The sequence below is a fragment of the Corythoichthys intestinalis genome, chromosome 4 (assembly GCF_030265065.1).
Source record: "Corythoichthys intestinalis isolate RoL2023-P3 chromosome 4, ASM3026506v1, whole genome shotgun sequence".
Lineage (NCBI taxonomy): Eukaryota > Metazoa > Chordata > Actinopteri > Syngnathiformes > Syngnathidae > Corythoichthys > Corythoichthys intestinalis.
This window is the reverse complement of record NC_080398.1, coordinates 23,408,362-23,427,208: the sequence shown is the minus strand read 5'-3', so window position 1 is coordinate 23,427,208 and position 18,847 is coordinate 23,408,362. Positions and strand designations below refer to the sequence as shown.

At 39.9% G+C, this 18,847-nt stretch overlaps 1 protein-coding gene across 1 annotated transcript in view; it reads left to right on the top strand.

Annotated features, from left to right (window-relative positions):
• Positions 1-16,863, top strand: part of gsk3ab (glycogen synthase kinase 3 alpha b) — a 31,574-nt gene extending 14,711 nt beyond the window's left edge. The window contains exons 6-11 of the mRNA XM_057834599.1: positions 602-732; positions 6,658-6,862; positions 6,979-7,074; positions 10,087-10,273; positions 10,358-10,435; positions 12,054-16,863. Of these exons, the coding sequence (XP_057690582.1) occupies positions 602-732; positions 6,658-6,862; positions 6,979-7,074; positions 10,087-10,273; positions 10,358-10,435; positions 12,054-12,121 (765 nt within the window). The 3' untranslated portion in view covers positions 12,122-16,863. The remainder of the gene's footprint in view (positions 1-601; positions 733-6,657; positions 6,863-6,978; positions 7,075-10,086; positions 10,274-10,357; positions 10,436-12,053) is intronic.
• The last annotated feature ends 1,984 nt before the right edge of the window (positions 16,864-18,847 follow it).

The window sequence follows — 18,847 nt, the reverse complement described above, 5'->3', positions numbered from 1 at the left end:
TGTATAATTTTACCCTATTGCATGTCTATAGCAAAGACTAAATGTTAGTTTCCCTAAATAAAATTAAATGCTAGTATTGCTCTAGATGTTGAGTCCTTAACTCTTTAAAGTCCTGTTATTGCCTTGCCCATTCAAAGGCATGTAACAAAAGCATACATCTCAAAATTTTGAGTTATTCTTCATTATCGTCAGATTTCCCCTCCAATATTAGGCCAGTATGTTACAGTTCAGAGTTTAAGAATATTACAGACTATATTTGTGGTCTGCGCCCGGCACCACCCAGCATTCCTACGCTTTCTGACTAAATTGCATGGAAGAAATGCCCACACATTCATTAGTGTCTTTGGGAAGAAAAGGGAGTGATTTACATTTAATAATTCTCCGTCAAAAAGTTGTTGCACAATGACAGGAGAAAGTGAGTCACAATCACCCCCACCACCACCCACATTTGAAAGCCACATCCCTGGTTGACTCAAGTTTCGGATAGGTTTAGGTCACACGCAAGTCAAAACGTAGCGCAGAGTAATATTTCTTTTAGGACAAAAAAAAAATCATCCCAGTGGACTTTTTATGTATTTAACCACTCTGTTCGTCTCACCAGGTGTACATGTACCAGCTGTTCAGGAGCCTGGCTTATATCCATTCCCAGGGCGTGTGTCATCGAGACATCAAGCCCCAAAACCTTTTGGTGGACCCAGAGACAGCCATCCTCAAGCTTTGTGACTTTGGCAGGTTAGAGGCACATGTTACACTTGTTTTGCATCAACATTCCTTCCGTTGTCTTGTGTGCCAGCTAGCTTGCACGGAATATTTAAGCCACCTTTGTTTCAGACAGTTACACTGCAATGTAAATAGTGCAATTGATACCTGACACAGATTGAAATGGAAACTAAAATTAACCATGTCATGTTTATTAACCTTAGAAGTTAAATGTTAAGAGTAAGGCTTGCCAGTTTAACACTTGTGTGTCAGTTAGCCAATGATTTTTATGCACGCTATGAGCTAAGTGTATGCTTAATAGGACACGCCACAATTTATGATGGGATATTTCATAGCATTTTTCTTAAGGCAAGGCAAGGCAAATTTATTTATATAGCACAATTCAACACAAGGCAATTCAAAGTGCTTTACATCACGTGAAGATCATAAAAATCACATTTAAATCAATACAACGTAAAAACCAGGACAATCAAAATTAGTGATGCACGATAATGCATTTTTCAACCGATACCGATAACCGATCATTTCCTCCTCATTCCAACCGATAACCAATAATGTCAAGCCGATAATTCTATTAAAAGATTTATGTAAAATTTTAAAGTATACACAAAAGAAAATATTACTGTTCAGAAATATAATTTATTGCTTTTTTTTTTTCAACACAATGTATGAACAAGTCGTCAATTCAAACATCTAAATATTGACAGATTGTCTGACATTGTGTAATGGTAAACCTTTGGCAACAATTACTTATAGAGTAAATACCTAAGTTGCACAAAAATGCGTTTAAAAGTAAGCCATTCCTAACATATATAACATTAATCCGCTGCAAAACACACCTCCTTAAAACTAGTCAGTTTTAAGTGTAAATCTATTGGCAATAAGTGAAATTATCTGCCATCGCTTCAAGTGTATTTCTCTCAGATTTCTTGGAAGAAAAATAGCTAGCTGAAAATAATCTTAACAGCCTTGTTTTAAGCAATACATTATTATACTTAATCCTAAAAAAAAAAAAAAAACTTGAAGAAGGAAAGATTTTGAATAATATTTGTGGCTACAGAATATTGATTTAAGAATTTGATTATCTACTGTGACTGTAATTGAGCAAAGAAATAAGTTAAATAATTTGAAAAGTGATTGCTAATGTTATATGCTTTGTTGCACACTGTGAAAATGATTACCTCAAAAGAGCGAGATGTCATGTACCCATTCTGCAGCGCTTTGTTTACATTTGCGGCTTTCACGACATTTGCGTTACAGCAGCTAAACTGCTACACGGCAGTACTATTTGGACGGAGTTGGCGCTCGCATCCGTGTGCGTGTTGTTTTGTGCCTGAGTTTTATTAAGCCGAAAATAAAGGCAGCGTTACAAAGTCATCTGACCGCTCGTCATTTCACATTCTGAATGCATTATTGACTGGCTGACTTCGTTTTCTCCATGTTTAAATTATCTTATAACCACTGTGCCGTCATGATAAGCTTGCTTACCGGACATCACTTTTTCATGAAGAATGGTGGTCGTATAAACTGCATTATTTCTTTTATCCAGGGCTTTGGTTCTCGTGTCATTAAGGTAAAAAAAAAAAACTGTGTCTCGTCTCGGCGGCAGCTACATTCGTACCGGATAATCCGCCCGCCCGCCCCGGCCGGTTCGCCGCGGCGTATTCGGGTCTTGGCTCTGCTCGCACGCCGTGGGGGAACGCTCGAGAAACCGGGGTGTTCGCCGGAGGTCCAGAGGCCGGGGAACCGGGCTCGGCCCGCCCCGCCTATGGCGAGGCGGCGGCGGCCTGCCGGACTGGCCAAAGCGGCGGGCTCCGTCGGAATTTACCACCCGCCTTGGACTGCATTCCCAAACAGCCCGACTCTGTATCGTCACAAGCCCTGTAGTTTAGCTTAGTGTTTACAATAGCTTTAGCATTCCTGCTAGCAGCAGCTTCGTATATGTTCCAAAATTCTTTGTGATGCAGTTTTAAATGGCTGCTGGGTTAGTGGTTTTGAATGAGGACGCGTTCTTTCTGCCTCGTGGAACTTGTACGGTACATGTTTCGCAGATGGCGAGAGCGTCGTTTTTTTAGTAACAGCCGCCATAATATTCAACTACTTCTTGTCTTGTAACTCCGCCTCCTCAACCCCTCCTCCCTCAGGGGCTTCAGAGAGGGGAGGGGTTGAGGAGGCGGCGTGCTGAATTCTTCGGTTGAGCACATTTGGAGGCAAAATCAAGTATATAATTATCGGATTGCATTATCGGTTGAATTTTTTTATTATGTGGATTATCTGTGTGACGTCATAATTGCCATTATCGGCCGATAATTATCGGTGACCGATATTATCGTGTATCTTTAATCAAAATAGGAAATAAAATTATACATAAAAATCGCATTTAATCACAAATAGAATAAAAATAAATAAATAAAAATAAAACAAAAACTACTAAATAATAATTGAAATCAGCAATGGAGATAAGCACAAGAGGAATAGAAAGCAAGTAGATTGAGATATATAGACAGTTATGGATATGCAGTGCTAAACAAAAGCGTGTTTAGCCCTGATTTAAAGGAGCTAACAGTTTGAGCATACTTCAGACGTTCAGGTAACTTGTTCCAGAGGTGAGGAGCATAATAACTAAATGCTGCCTCACCCTACTTGGTTCTTGTTCTTGGAACATGCAGGAGACCGGTTCCAGACGACCTTAGGGGTCTAGATGTCTCATAGGAATCTTACAAATCAAGCATGTATTTTGGTCCAAGGCCATTAAGTGTTTTGTAGAAGAGCAGTAGTATTTTATAGTCTATCCTTTGACTCACTGGAAGCCAGTGTAGCAATTTCAAAACCGGTGTAATGTGGTCCAGCTTCCTTGTATTTGTGAGGACTCTGGCTGCAGCATTCTGTACTAGCTGCAGCTTCCTGACTGATTTTTTTATCAAGACCCAACAACTTTCATCGTGCTTGTGCCCACGACGTCATTGGCCACTATGTCCGCACTGATTCTACAGTTACCGGAAACAATCACAAGTGCTCGGCTGATGCTTTTCGGTGCATCTCTACTAAATACTCATTTGAGTCGTGTGCTACTCTTGCTCTTGGAAATGATTGTATATGATGTGTGTACTAGGGGTGCCATCTTAGGCACCCCACGATTCGATTTGATTACAATTCAGGGTGCTAGGATTCGATTATTGAACGGTGATCACGGTATTGCACGGTATCCCAATTATCGCTATGATCGATGCATCGTACATTACTAATTAACCCAGTAGCCAAACAAATTTATGTCCATTATTCAAAATATCCTAATGATTCAACAGGAACAATGGAAGCATGCCCATACAACAAAAAGCTGCCCTCAAGCTGTTTTTTTAATTTATTTTTTTCAAGAAAGTGGAAAAACATTAACCATTTTAAAGGGAGTACTTATTCTCTCAACAATACAATAACATTTACACAGGTGGAATGAATCGCACATTTTCTGGCAACAAAGTGTCTTTAGAAATAAGACTTCTTCTAACCAATACACTTTGTTTTCACAGATTTCTGTACTATATCGCATGTTTGTAGTGTTACCACTGTACTTAATCTTGGTTTTACACGTTCTGCATACGATTAAAATCTCTAAAACAACAGCAGTAAAGACTAAACAGTACAAGAAGGTTCGTGTACTCGCCTCTTATAGACGCACACGGGTCTTGGCAACACACTCAAGACATTTTTCAATTGAAATGCCCAAACTGCTGCTGTATATCTAAAAGACAAGGTGCAACAAACTATTTCTCTTCCCCTCTTGCTCTAAAAAATAACTTGCACACAAAAGCGCGACACCGGGTCGCGCCTCTGTTTCTGCCTGTCTCATACACAAATTTATTTTCCAGTCTTTTAAAAAGCAGTAAATCTCTCTCTCAGTAACCGGCAGCATCCATCATAACGTGCGTGTGCCCGTTAACAGTGCCCGGGCGGCAGACGTGTCTTAAATTTCGTTCTGCTACAAGCGGCTTCCATAAAGTTACGAGGGAAAAATCATCGTTTTTGAACCTTTATGAATCGTAATCGAATCGTCACGTGTCGAATTGCGATGCATGTAATAATCGATTTTTGGGAACTCCTCTAGTGTGTACGTCCGTAGCACCTTTTTCAATAACGTTTGATATCATATAACTGCAGCCTAACTACCATGATACTTTGGAATTCGTATCACGCCTATGATATCGCCGAACGTATGATATGGTGAAATCTGAGTTGTTCATCACAAGACAATCTGTGATACGGAAGTAACATGATGGAGGTGTAACAGGCGTAAATATTTAAAGACTTAAACTAACAACAAACTAAATTTGCATAAAAATAAAATAAATCCACAATAGAGCGCTTCGCAGCCAGGTGTGATGCGATTGGGATGAAGATCAGCACCTCCATATCCGAGATGGTCCTCGGATATGGAGGACCTCATGGTCCTCAGTCGGAAAAGGGTGGTGTGCCCTCCCTGGGTTGGGGATGAGATCCTGCCCCAGGTGGAGGACTTCAAGTATCGCACATTGGTGCAGCGTCCGTCCGCTGTACTGGTCCGTTGTGGTGAAGGAGCTGAGAGCCAAAAGGCGAAGCTCTCGATTTACCAGTCGATCTACAGGGGTTGGACAACATAATGGAAACACACTTAAAAAATCAAATATAACCAATTTAATATGGTGTAGGTACGCCTTTTGCAGCAATTACAGCCATAATTCTCCAAGGTATTAATTCATACAACTTGTGAATTGTTTCCATAGGAATTTTAAGCCATTCTTCAGTTAGAATACGCTCTCTTTTAGAGATGATAGCGGTGGAAAATGACGTTCTTACTGAATCTCTAAAACTGACCATAAATACTCAATAATGTTGAGGTCTGGGAATTGTGCCGGCCATACGAGATGCTCAACTTCATTAGGATGTTCCTCATGACAATTACAATTATGTTTAATGATTATGATGCCAAAATGTTAGGTGTTTCCAATATTTTGTCCAACGCCTGTACAGTCCTACCCTCACCTATGGTCATGGTCGTGAACAAAATCCTAAATACAAATGGCCGAAATGAGTTTCCTCCGCAGGGTGTCCGGGCTCTCTCGGCCGCTGCTCCTTTGCGTTGAGAGGAGCCAGCTGAGGTGGCTCGGGCATCTGGTTCAGATGCCTCCTAGTCGCATCCCTGGAGAGACTATGGCCTCTACACATAGCAGGGTATTTGGCAAAAAGAACTTTTTTTGCTGTTTAGCCTATCGGCCATACGTACATTTAAACAAGGGGTCTTGAAAACTGCGCCCAAAATGAAGACGTACAAATTCTGCGTTTGTGGCGCCATCATGTGGACACTGATAACCAAAGATCTGACTCAGAAAACGTCACTGACTGCGAGAAACTTTGTCCCTAAGTCACACATGAAACCATTTGGAGTAAATTAGACAGGGGCTTTTTTGCTTCCATTTATTTACAAACTCTCGGAGTTCAGCACCAACAACTAATGTCTGTCATGTTAAAAGGGTAATCGCTATGATGTTAACACAACAAAACTTGAATTAAAATAACCAATTCCCTCCTGTTTTCAGTCACATTGTTAACAGAAAATACTCATACAAGATGACAGCACATCAGATGTTGAGGTAAAACAGTACCACGCTGAGTGTTTAACGTGGCCTACGTGTAGCTGCTCTGAATGCAGTGAGCACTCTTGAACTCATTGGAGTGTGTTGCATTCAGGTGCAACTCCAAAAGTTAGAACATATATGTGTCCTGCTGGAAGCTGAACTGGTCACTGGACGAGGTATTTATGTGGACTGTCCTACATATATCCGGATTTATGACCACCCTGCCACATACTATTAAAACTATTGTTATGTATTGCTTTCAATAACTATTCCTGCTGTAAAATGTATCATTCTTCCTAATTGTTTCCACCCCCTGCTATCCCCTCAGTGCCAAGCAGTTGGTGCGCGGCGAGCCCAACGTGTCGTATATCTGCTCGCGGTATTACCGTGCCCCGGAACTCATCTTCGGCGCTACCGACTACACGTCCAACATCGACATCTGGTCAGCCGGCTGCGTTCTGGCTGAGCTGCTACTGGGCCAGCCCATTTTTCCGGGCGACAGCGGCGTGGACCAGCTAGTAGAGATCATCAAGGTATGAATATCGATTAATCGCTTGCTTCATCTAATAAGATCTAAGACAAGAGCTTTACTGGAATTTAAATTGGTTATTCATAATTGTAACCGTTTTTTCACACGCGGCCTTGTCAGGTTCTTGGAACTCCGACAAGGGAGCAGATCCGAGAGATGAACCCCAACTACACAGAGTTCAAATTCCCGCAGATTAAAGCTCACCCTTGGACAAAGGTAATTAGTGCTAAATGACTCACAGGAATCAAATCAATATCTCCATTCAAAACTGCTTTATCTCACACTATATGATGCTCCCTGCAAATTGCACACATTTGTTTTAAGGCTGAACAATTGTCTATTGCAAGGGTCCCCAACCTTTTTTGCACCACGGACCGGTGTTATTTGGGTCTTTTTTTTTCACGGACCGGTGTTCTGACAAATTTTGCAACCCATCAAAAATTGCAACGATGCGGTTCTGCGCATGTGCGTAACGTTAAACATAGCCGCAAAATGCGCAAATGCAGAGATTCCAAAGTAAACACTACAAACTTTCTTGAAAGAAAGGAATATTAACTTACGTTTGATCATGGAAGGACTTGTAGAAAAGTTCTCCTCAGATTCATCCTGCCATGTAAGCTGCACACAACAGCTGCACACCGCCCTCACCATTAACGACTTCGCCTTGTCGTTAAACATTAAGAAGCCCGCTTCATAAAGATACATGTTGGAAATTGTAGCAAGATTTTCAACGCTCTTGTCGCGATGTCAGGATATTCCAGAATGGCTTTAATCCAGAACCTCGGTAGAGTTGCTGTCTCAAATGTACGTTTAATAAGGTCGCCGTCATTTGCGATCTCTCTGTTTATTCACAAACGGGTCACGAATCCAATCCTCTATTGAACTTCTTCGCTCATCACGGATTGTCTATAATCAACACCACGTTCAAACACAGGGCTGTCCATATATGCATTTGGCACCAGGACACCCTAGGCTGCAGTTCGATGATCGACTTTGTAATCGTGTCATCAGATTTGCGGACGCTTCTTTTGGACACTTGGGTGAAGAGAGGGGCGGAGCTGTCAGCTGATCAACGATGCTCCGATGGCAGGGGCTGATGCTGGCCAGATCTGGCAGACCCAAACGTATTTTGAAGGTCTGCTGGGAACGTCTGGCAGAATCCCCTATCAGAAAGAGCTTCAACACCCACCTCCTGCAGAACCTCTCCCTTGTCTCGGGGAGGTGGGGACATTGAGTCTGACTGGGCCATGTTAGGTGGTTGGTTCCTCAGGGTATCCGCGGGTTATTAAAAGTATTAAAAAAACATTGAATTTAGTTTTCCATTGTTAAAGGTATTAAAAGTATTAAATTAGCTGTCGTAAGTCTGGAATTTTTTCACCGTGGTTTTAATTGTTAAGAACATTACAGTGCAACCTAAATTATATCCGTGACGAAGTTTTTTTTTTTTTTTAATCCATAACGAAGATTACGCGTAGAACTTTTACGATGCACTGCACCTCATGCGTGCGCACCGTTAGCATCATTAGCATCAACATCACAACAGCAGCCAATCGCACAGTACTGTGTGCTAACGCAAGGAACTGCTCAGATGCCTTAGTTATGTTCGCCGAAAGCCTCAACAAGACAACCAAGTCCAAACAGTTGGACCAGCATGTGAGGTATTGGATCGGCGACCAAGTCGCATCCAAATACTTTGGGTCGCAGTTTATGGGTCATGCGAAGGCAGTGGACCTGCTTAACATTTCGAAGTAAGTTGCCAATTTCTCCAATTAAAATGTGTTAGATGCAATAATGTATTTCTGCACAGTTGCCTTTCGAATGAATGTGAATTTCGCAGTTTTAACTCGAGTTAGCCATGTTCAATGGGGTATTGGCAGGTGCACTAGCCTTAGCATGGATAAACCGGAGTCATAGATCCAGGGTCACGAATTCATCACTCTCAGATACACAACACAGTTGACACTGTCTATTATTGGAACGAGTGGGGTAACGTTGATCTAAATAACATGGCATGGTGATTGGCAAATTATATTGTAGGTGATAGTGAAACACCTCCTGGTATATTTAAATGTTTTTCTTGATTAAATAAGAGTATGGATTTTCTCTGTCTAATTAAAAGAAATGTCTTCAATAGCTAACAAAGGATTAACATGTGTTTTGTATACTTCTTGTAATGTGATTAGAAAAAAACGATTACCAAGGGCAATGGTCATGTGTAGCTTTTTTATTTTGTGGTCATTAATGGTAAACTACTGCCATTTAGTGGCTGTTTTTTAAACTTTCACTGCCAATTGCAAGCACCAACTTGGCCAACTTGACAATCACCTACCTACCACCTTGACTAGGTCCTCTTAAAAGGGAAACCTGTTGTATTGCAAATGCAATTTCTGAAGTTGCTTTACAATAATAGTGTAAAATCCAATTTATCCTGGGGAAAAAAATTCTGAAAGACCTTATATTTAAATGTGTTTTAACTTTATCTTCAATAAATGTGCATTCTTTTGTCAAACACACTTAGTAATTGAGGTTAAATTTGATGTTCAGTGCTTTATTTTTTTTAATACCATTCAATATTATCTAATAATGGGTGCGAGAAAAGTATTAATTTTCAGTTGAAATGGCATTAAAAAAGATCTTAAAAGTCTTGAATTTAGATTTATCAATCCTGGGGGGACCCTGTGCCTGTCGTGGCGACAATCCCGGAACCCATAAGTGATGCCGTCAATCTTTTTTTTTAACAGACAATCTTTTGGCAATCTTTTTTTTTTTTTTTAAAGCCTATTTCCATCAAATTCATAAATGGTCTTTTAAAAAATTTTAAATTAATAAAATTGCATTTCAAAAAAAACTTTGAGGTATTTGCAAAAAACATGCTACTCTGTCTATTGTCTATTGAAGTATTAGGGCCATTTGATGAACAATCAAAGCTTTTTTTTGCATTTCCTTTTAAAAAATGATTTCAATAATAATTTGTTTAATTCAATATTTTCAATAATTTGTTTCGGTTTCAGCCAAGAATTTTCGTTTCAATGCATCCCTTTTTATGTATTTTTTTGCATTTTGATTTTAAAAATATTTACTTCTTTTACAGTCCTCTAATTTTTGGAAGGTCAATTGTCTATGTTCAAAATTTCTAATTATCTAAAAACAAAATCCATGAAAAAATATAGAAAAGTTGCGTGTCATGTGGCACTTGAGTTCATTGCGTACATCTTCCTTCCCAATCAGGTGTTCAAGCCCCGCACGCCGCCAGAGGCCATCGCCCTCTGCTCTCGACTGCTGGAATACACGCCAGTCACCCGTCTGTCTCCGCTGGAGGCCTGCGCACACGCCTTCTTCGATGAGCTGCGCCAGCCCAACACCCGCCTTCCTAGCGGGCGGGAACTGCCGCTCCTCTTCAACTTCAGTCCCGTCGGTCGGTCTTCATACATGCTCGGCACTCGTGTGAAAGTATTGATAGTGAAACCTGACCCAGTATTTTTCGCTTTCTTCTGCTCAGAGCTGTCTATCCAGCCCCAATTAAACTCAACGCTCATTCCTCCTCACGCTCGTGCACAGACGACGCCTGCCTCCCATGGTATGTTGAATCATACAGGGTGTGTAACATAGCAAAAGATTTGTTTTCCTCATAGGTGTTAGCCTCCCCAACTCATCTTTTTTCCCCGTTCAACTTAGCCCTCGTGAATATCCACAAATGTAACTTTTTTTTTTTTTTTTTTTGCCTTCCGGCAAGTAAATTTGAAATACAGGTAACGCCGAACCCAATTTACATGTTATCGGCTTTACGACGCCTGTCTCATTGTTATTGCTGTATCAGCAGCTACTTGTAAACTCAAATATGAATTGCTGTTATTGAAGATGAGACAGATTTAATTTCATTTTATTTTAGTTTAATTCTGCAAGTGTTGATGTCATGAGCAGCTGAATGAAGTTAGCAAACCACGCGGACGTCTGACATCGTCATTTCGGAGCTTAGCTCGCTGGCTAGCTAGGACATAGCTCCAACGTCTTGGCGATGACAGTACAATGACGTATAATACATGTTTTTGGACAGTTTTTGTTTAATTTAGAGGTATTTAAATTAAGTTTAAGTAAATTCGATTTAATCCTTGCTGACTGATAGAGGACGTACAGTATGCGCAGGGATCAAATGTAGCCACCACTGGCAGCAAGGACATGAAGCCAATAAAATTCTTCCGAAGAAGAATGAGGCGCGTTTGGGAGGAATTCTTATATCAGTATAATGTTCTCCAATGTTGTTATTTAAAGATAATATGATGAATTTCCAACTTAATTTTGAAGGGAACCTCAGACTTAGTATTTTAGGCTGTAATAAGCCACAATTGTTCTCGTTTACGAAAATGTTATTAGAAACACGTAAAATATTGCCATTCATTTAAAAATCTATAATATTTAGTACATGTTTCGACCTACGGAGGGCGCCATGTTTTTATACCTGCAATGGACGCTCTGGGCGATGACGTAGATTATTACTTTCACTCAACAAATGCTACTGGGTTACTGCAATTTCTTCTACGTGGCGAGACATCCATACTTTTAAGCATTGTTTTTTCTTGTGGTAGATCTAAAGCTGATTGATGATCTGTTGACCACATTCGTCACGTAGCATATTTAAACCACCCTTATTTGATATTACTACGTAAGTATTTTCTTAAGGCATCGTTAGTATGTTCTGTCTGTATGCATCTAAACAAAACAAGCTTAATGGGCACGGTAGTACTCTGGGTGTTAAATTCGCCTCTTGTAGAACGTTTAGCCAGTGTAGCACATTTTGGCAGAACAGTTTTTCTTTCCTACCGTCTCATCTCATCCCGTCTTTCATGTGCATTTTGCTTTTGCCGCTCGTTTTGTGAAATATCGACAGTGCTGTCATCCTCTTGAATGTTCCTCTCGGGTTCAAATTGAAAGGGTTGAAAAGATTACATGTCTATGTCACTAGCGTCGCTCACGAAGCCCGGCAGCATAACTATGTGACGTTCATCGTCCTGCAACGTTCATAATAACGTTTATCTTTTAGGAACCAAGTCTTTCTATCTGCGGATCCCTTTGAATTTTTAATTATTTTTTTATTTGATTTTATTACGCTGGTTTTCTTTAGCTGGAATATTGAATGAGTTTTTTATTTATTTATTTTTTTAAATTGACAAATGTGTAAATCCTTTGTCGCTCTGCAGATGGCAGTGTGTCAGACAGTCCCGCCCAGCCCGGCTCAGCGCCCGGCTCCATCAGCAACAGTACCTGAGCAGCCAACACCACCGTAGACCAACCTGCCATGCTATTTTTCTTTTCATTTTCCTGTTCTTCCTCTCAACACTGAGAAAGACATATACACATGCACACACACGTCATGCATTGCTGTTTTCCCCCTGATGGGCTTACATATATAATATATGTAAGCTGACTTTATAAGTCCAGGTTATGTGGGATGTTTGGGGTTGTACATGCATTCTCTGTATTATGGACTTTTTACCCCCCCCCCCCCCCTTTTTTTTTTTTTTTTTTTTTTTAATGTTATTTTATTTTTTAAACTTTTGTTTTATTTAGCCCATATTATGTGCAGCCACCATTTGGCTTTTGGAGAATGACAATCACATAAACTCCCCACCACTACCAAAATGGTACAAACCCTTCTCTGCTCCTCCAGAGTGTTGCTTTGTACCTTTAAAAAAGGTCCAATTTTGTTTTTAAGCTGACGCACCCTTGGTTAATTTTTTCACTTTTAGATGGAAGGTGATTTTAAAAGTTTTATGACGAAGGAAGCACACTGCAGCAGCCTTTCCCCCTTTCCTTTAACTTGCCTTTTTTTTAAATGTAGGAGCAGGGAGTGAGGGTGCTTCGGTATAAATATTAGGTATCATCATCCTGGCCAATTAGAGACTTCCTCCCAAACGAGCCCTCAACTTCCTGGCGCGGACATTAAGCTTTTGTCTCCTTCTCGTTTTCCCGCCTCCTCCACAACACAGCTAATCTGTAAATATCAATGACCTTATTTTATTTTTGTTTTTATTATTCTATTGTTGTTCTTGTAATATTTTTTCTTCCTCCAGTAGATGGCGCGTTCATGCGACCAGACTGTTTTTCCTCCGTCGCAGTCTGTAAATACTTACCTTTTTTGGTCCCTGGTTCCGGACGGCAACAAAAAAAAGAACAAAGTCTCCCTTTTTATTCTCTCTCCTTCCGTTTCTCCTGTCATAATTCCTTCCCTTTAGCTGCCCGTGGTTGTCGTCTTAACTGTTTTATTTATTGTATTTTGTGTTTGGCTTTGGGGGTGATTTCTTTTGTATATTGTTTCCAAAATGATGTAGTCGTGGAGCAGGAAACTGTCACATCTAAGATACTGTACATCAACTCGGACCTCGAGTCATTTGGTGGAACGCTTGTTGTTTCCATTGAGTTTCAATGTGAAAGAATGTTACAAGTTTGTTGCTTGTGTGTGTGCGTTTGGGGGCAGACCGTACAGGATTGTGAGTGTGTGTGAGTGTGTATGAGTGTGTAGAAACAGGGGTGGAAAAAAAGAATCTTCCATTGACCATCTCCTGTGTCCGACTGCCTCCTTTTTCCACTCCGCTGTAGTAAGGTATGTTATTTTAATGTATTTTTTTCCCCCTTTTTATTTTTTTTGGTCGGGCCCCTTCTGTTACTACAAGCCCTACTTGTTTGTGGAGAGAGCAGAAAAACAGTTGGATAGAGGAGATGACGATGAGGGAGGGATGGACGGAGAGAGATTGTTTTTTTGTTTGTTGCTATAAATAATTAAACTCATTAATAAAGTGATGAAACGGTCGGCGGGTCTACCTTTTCGTGATTTTCGTGGCGGTATTAGAGGTTCAGATCACCGGATTGCCACATTTGCCATGGAAAAACATGATTGCTTCCTTTGTGGGTAGTCGGAGTGGGACTTCTGGATACATCACGATATGATAGGCCTGTCGCGATAACAAATGTTAGTGTGCGATAATTATTCTCATAAATTATTGCGATATGCAATATTATTGCGCCCCCCCCCAATTTTTTTTTACCAATTTACAATAACACAGTGAGAATACAGTATATATTAATAGATCAAGTACACCCATTTAAACGCGATAAATATTTACTCTTAAATTCAAAAATACTTTTTAACAAATCACAACTAAAAACAATAGACCATGCCTCTTAAGTAAAAAACAACAATATTGATACCGCACAGAAACACAGAATAAATTGTGTTTAAAAAAAAAAAAAAAATTACACTTAATAACTTAAGCATTTAGGCAAATGAAAACTTTTCCCGCCATAGCTTCTTCAATGGTGTTCCATAGGGATGCAACGATACAGTTAAGTCATTGTTCGGTACGATTTTTGATACGGGGAACACGATTTTCAATCAGATTCAAAACATTTAATGCTCTGTAAAAAAAAAAAAAAAAAAAACAATTATATTTTTTGTTTTTTATTTTTGTTTTTTTTGCTAACGAGCAAAAATTAAATTGCCATCATATAAACATGCATTTTAGTGCATAATATTTATGTGCTTACTTCTTACTGATCTGAAAAAGTTTTGTATAGAAGTGCTGAGAACAATCTTTACTGTTTGTAAAGTGAGGCAGGGCACACTGTTGATTGCTACAGCTCTCTTAGCAGTTAGGTTTACTACATGAGCAAGACATTCTATTTGTGTTCCGAATCCATCTGTGTCACGTACTGAATTAACAATATTTGCAACATTATAGTCACTGGTATGGACTGATTTGGCCTTCTTCCTTTCAGTCATGACAGTTTAGAATTCATCGATGTAGTATATGGACTACGTGTCCCATAATCACTCTGGGCTCACGTAGCCAATGGCATGGGACATAGCACATCTAGTTTGCCATTTCATGATATCGAGTGTGTGCGTGCATTAAAAAAGTTAGCAAGCGCCGCTGAAGTCACGTCTGCTCATTACTACACAACACTAGTATATGACAATCGACTTTCATAAACAGGACGAGTTTGAAGCACAGCGCTCTTAATTTCATTCAGGTTGTTCGTAGCAGCCAAGTCGGTAACAATGTTTTGGCGGACTTCGTTGTAAATATCCGTTGTGCCGAAAAATAGCCACCCTGCGTGAAATGTCACTCCTGACGGGCGCGCCCACACGTCAACAACACGCCGTAGATGTTCCGCTGTCACTCCGGAGCACTGACGTGGCCGGTATACGTTGAACAATAGGATATAATGGGAACGATTGGCTCCGGTGCTAGTTTTTGCCTGACCTGGAACGAAGATGCATTTTGCACAGTTTGTAACGAGGAATCCGAACTTTTAACAGCACGTCTGACGCACGCGCGCACGCATGTGGACACGAGGCGATAAATCGCAGCGGGAAAATTACCGCCTTCATTTTTATTTATCGCGCGATAAATGGAATTATTGCATATTGTGACAGGCTTACGATACGATACGATTTGCGATACAAAGCTTACGATAACGATGATCTCACGATATGGCGATACGACTATTATCGATACATTGGTCAGGAAATCAACCCAAGATATTCTACAAAACGATTAATAAACAGAAAAACAAGCTTCTGTTGTGAATTGGAATGAGTTTACCACTAGTAGACATCCAATCCATTTGAACTGGGAGGGTGGCAGCGAATGAACAAATGTTCATTCATCCCTCCCACTTCAAACGGATTGAACGTCTACGGCCATCAGTGGCAGCCAATGCAAGGCAACGAGGTAATTTTGGGGAATTTCAGATCCTTACTTTATTGATTTTGAGTCACTTTCTGTTGATTTCGGGGCATTTTATGAGTCACTTCCTGTTGATTTTGGGTTACCGGTCAGGAGGTGGCACAGGAATCTCCCAAAAGAATAGGACTCAAATCCAACAGGAAGTGACCTGTAAATGCACTAAAATGAACAGAAATTGACTTATAAATGGCTTGAAAATCAGACGGAGTGTGAATGCTCTGGTTTCGAATGAATTGATGTTCGTTCGACCCAGTCTACAGTAAATGGACTGGGCGTCGAGCGCCATCAATGGCAGCCATGAAGATTTTCGATAACCTTTTGTATACAAAGTATCATGATATATCACCATTTCGATATTTTGTCACACCCCTAGTGGGTAGTGTGTAAAGTAACTTTGGTCATGATAGTTTGAATAATTTTTTAAAATTTTCTGCTGTTTGATGAATATATAAAATATCGTATTTAAATTTTCTCATTTTACGGGTCATAAAATTTTGGGGAAATTGCTATACAAACGGTCAATATATTGCACTGAAAATCACTACGGTTGTCATAACTGGAACTCTTATGTAGTGGCGTCACCCCAACCCTCTACCCACTCTACCCTCACGTCACTCAAAAAAAAGCCTAAGGATAAGTTAAAAACACTAAAACAGTACATCGCTCCTTGAGCTGAAGCAGTGGTTCTAAACCTGGGTTCGGTGAGTCTGTCTAAGTGGTTTGGTGAAGGTTAAGACACGCAGGGCCCTATTTTTGGAGGCTGACCAAATCTAGGCAAAGTGGCATTTTAGACTAGGTTTAGACTGGCTAGTCTTCAATTTACAGGCTTTATTACAATTCTTTTAACTGCTCGTCCTCTATTTGATGGGAGAAGAAACTGGTTTGCTCAGTGGAATGTTGACTCACTTGGCATGAGGAAGTACAACAGACCTACGGGTAATGCACTGCGTTTACATTAGAAAACATTCTGGTCTATTTTATGTCATGAAAATAGTATGTTAGGCAAGGATGTGATCAAATGAAAATGTCGAGACGAAAACAAAAGTAGAAACAAATGAATCGAGTTAAATTCTCAAATGTGTAAAGTAAATCAAAAGGCAACATTATTTGTTGTAAATACATACTGTTTATTGGATTTTTGAGAAGATTCATGTTTATTTTTTTTAACATAATGGCTGTGTGTGCAAATTTGGTGATCATTTTGTAGTTTTTTTTTTTTTATTATTGTTAAATTGGATAACATATGAGATGTAAATGTGACAAACTGCATGGTCAAGGTTAATGCAACCAAGCAGGTTTAATGTTGAACAATATGAGATTTCTCAAAATATGAATGAAAAATTCTAAGATAAGCGCATTAGGCCAGTCTTGGTTTAGTAGTCTGTTAGGATAAAAACATTAAAAACATGCTGTCTAAATGAGATGAAATTTGAATGGAAATTTTTTTGGGTTTTAGCTTGCTAACTTAGATATATCAATTTTGAATTAAAATAAAAGTAATTTTAAAGGGTTCAGTTAATGCATGTGTGAAACTTATAGGGTTTGGTAACTTTAGCGAGGTTAAAAACCACTTATCTGAAGTCTTCAGTTGAAGTTGTAGTTTTTGTGGTGCATCATATCTGCTGTATAACAGCTTGAAGCTTCACAAGAGAGCGCACGCGACTTACTCAAATCTACACATTCCTTCCTGTTGCTCGAAACTGCATTACTATTCTCAAATTTGAGATATATAATATTGTGAAAAGGCACCTCCAGGAGTAAAGCTTCAGCGTACAGCGAAAGTACATGGATATTTAACTAGCTCGTATCTTACACCCCGTCTCCAGGCGATCATTTTTCATTCACACAAGACTTCTGTAAAGGAAGAGTAGATTTTAATGAAGTCTCAGGGTGTGCACGAACAGTCTCCATCCTTTGTAGGAAATATTTAAAGACATTGGCAGAGTGCTTGATTTTTTTTTTTTTTTTTTATTTTTTTTTTAAAGTACTTATCAGTACTCTCTATATTTTGTCCTTCCCAGCCCTGGACGGTTCTTTGGCTTGTATGCTGGAACTTCGATTTAAATTATGTAGGTGAAGAGATATAGAGGTTGGGCAAAAATGTACTTACTTAAAAACATGCAAGTGCAGCAGCAGTCTGGGCATTCAATCATATCGGATAGTGACTTAAGTTAGCAATCAGGTAACCTGAAAATAACTGAAATAATAATCATCTCCCTTAGGTGAATCATGGACCAAAGTGTGAAGACAGACTTAATCCTTGGAGAGATTGCACCTGAGGGGAGGTGCTGATGGAATGTGGAGAAAAACGGCACTTTAGGCAGTCAGACTGATGGAACACTCTTGAAGACTGGACCTGAGGGAGGAGGAGACTAACTGAATCGTCCTCGAGACAGGATGGAATCGATCACAAGATATCACCTGAGGACAGGCACTTTGAGATTGCTTTCAAAGCGGGGAACACTGATGGAATCTTCTTGGAAAATGGCTTCATTTGGGGTGGGTAAACTAGTTTTTGTACAGGTAGGGTAGTCTACAATCTGCATGGGATTGAGATTGATGGAATCATTTTAAAGATTGCACTTTGGAGGGAAGGATGAGATCACTCAATCCAAGACTGCTGGATAACTCATGGAATTCATTCTGGAGAATACCTGAGGGGTCTTAACCTGTAAAGAAATGGAACCTGAAATTGTTGGGAAGTACATGAGAAATATGTTATCCCTCCACAGGACTGCTTTTGAGTTTGGAAGAGTATTGAAATTCTTCCAGATATTTAACCTAGGGGGTAAATGAACTCATTCTTAGAGACTGGGGCAATCTGATGAATTCTCTCAAGGGATAGAGCCACAAGTAGTCCGATGCTATCCTAGGAGGCCTGGAGGCCTGCATTAGAGGGTCGGAAAACTTGAGGAACCCTTCCTAAGACAACACTAAAGTTTGACAGTTTTGCAACCTGCCTAAGACCTACAGTGCCGGCCAAAAGTACTGACACCCCTGCAGTTCTGTCAGATAATGCTCAATAATATCTTCATTTATTTTGCTTGCAATGAAAAAACACAAAAGAGAATAGGGAAAAGATTTAAATAATTATCTTTTACACAAAACTCCAAAAATGGGCCGGACAAAAGTATTGGCACCCATTTAAAAAATCATGTATGCTTCTTTAATTTGTGTAATGAACAGCCCCTGTTCCTTACCTGTGGCACATAACAGGTGGTGGCAAAAACTAAATCACACTTGCA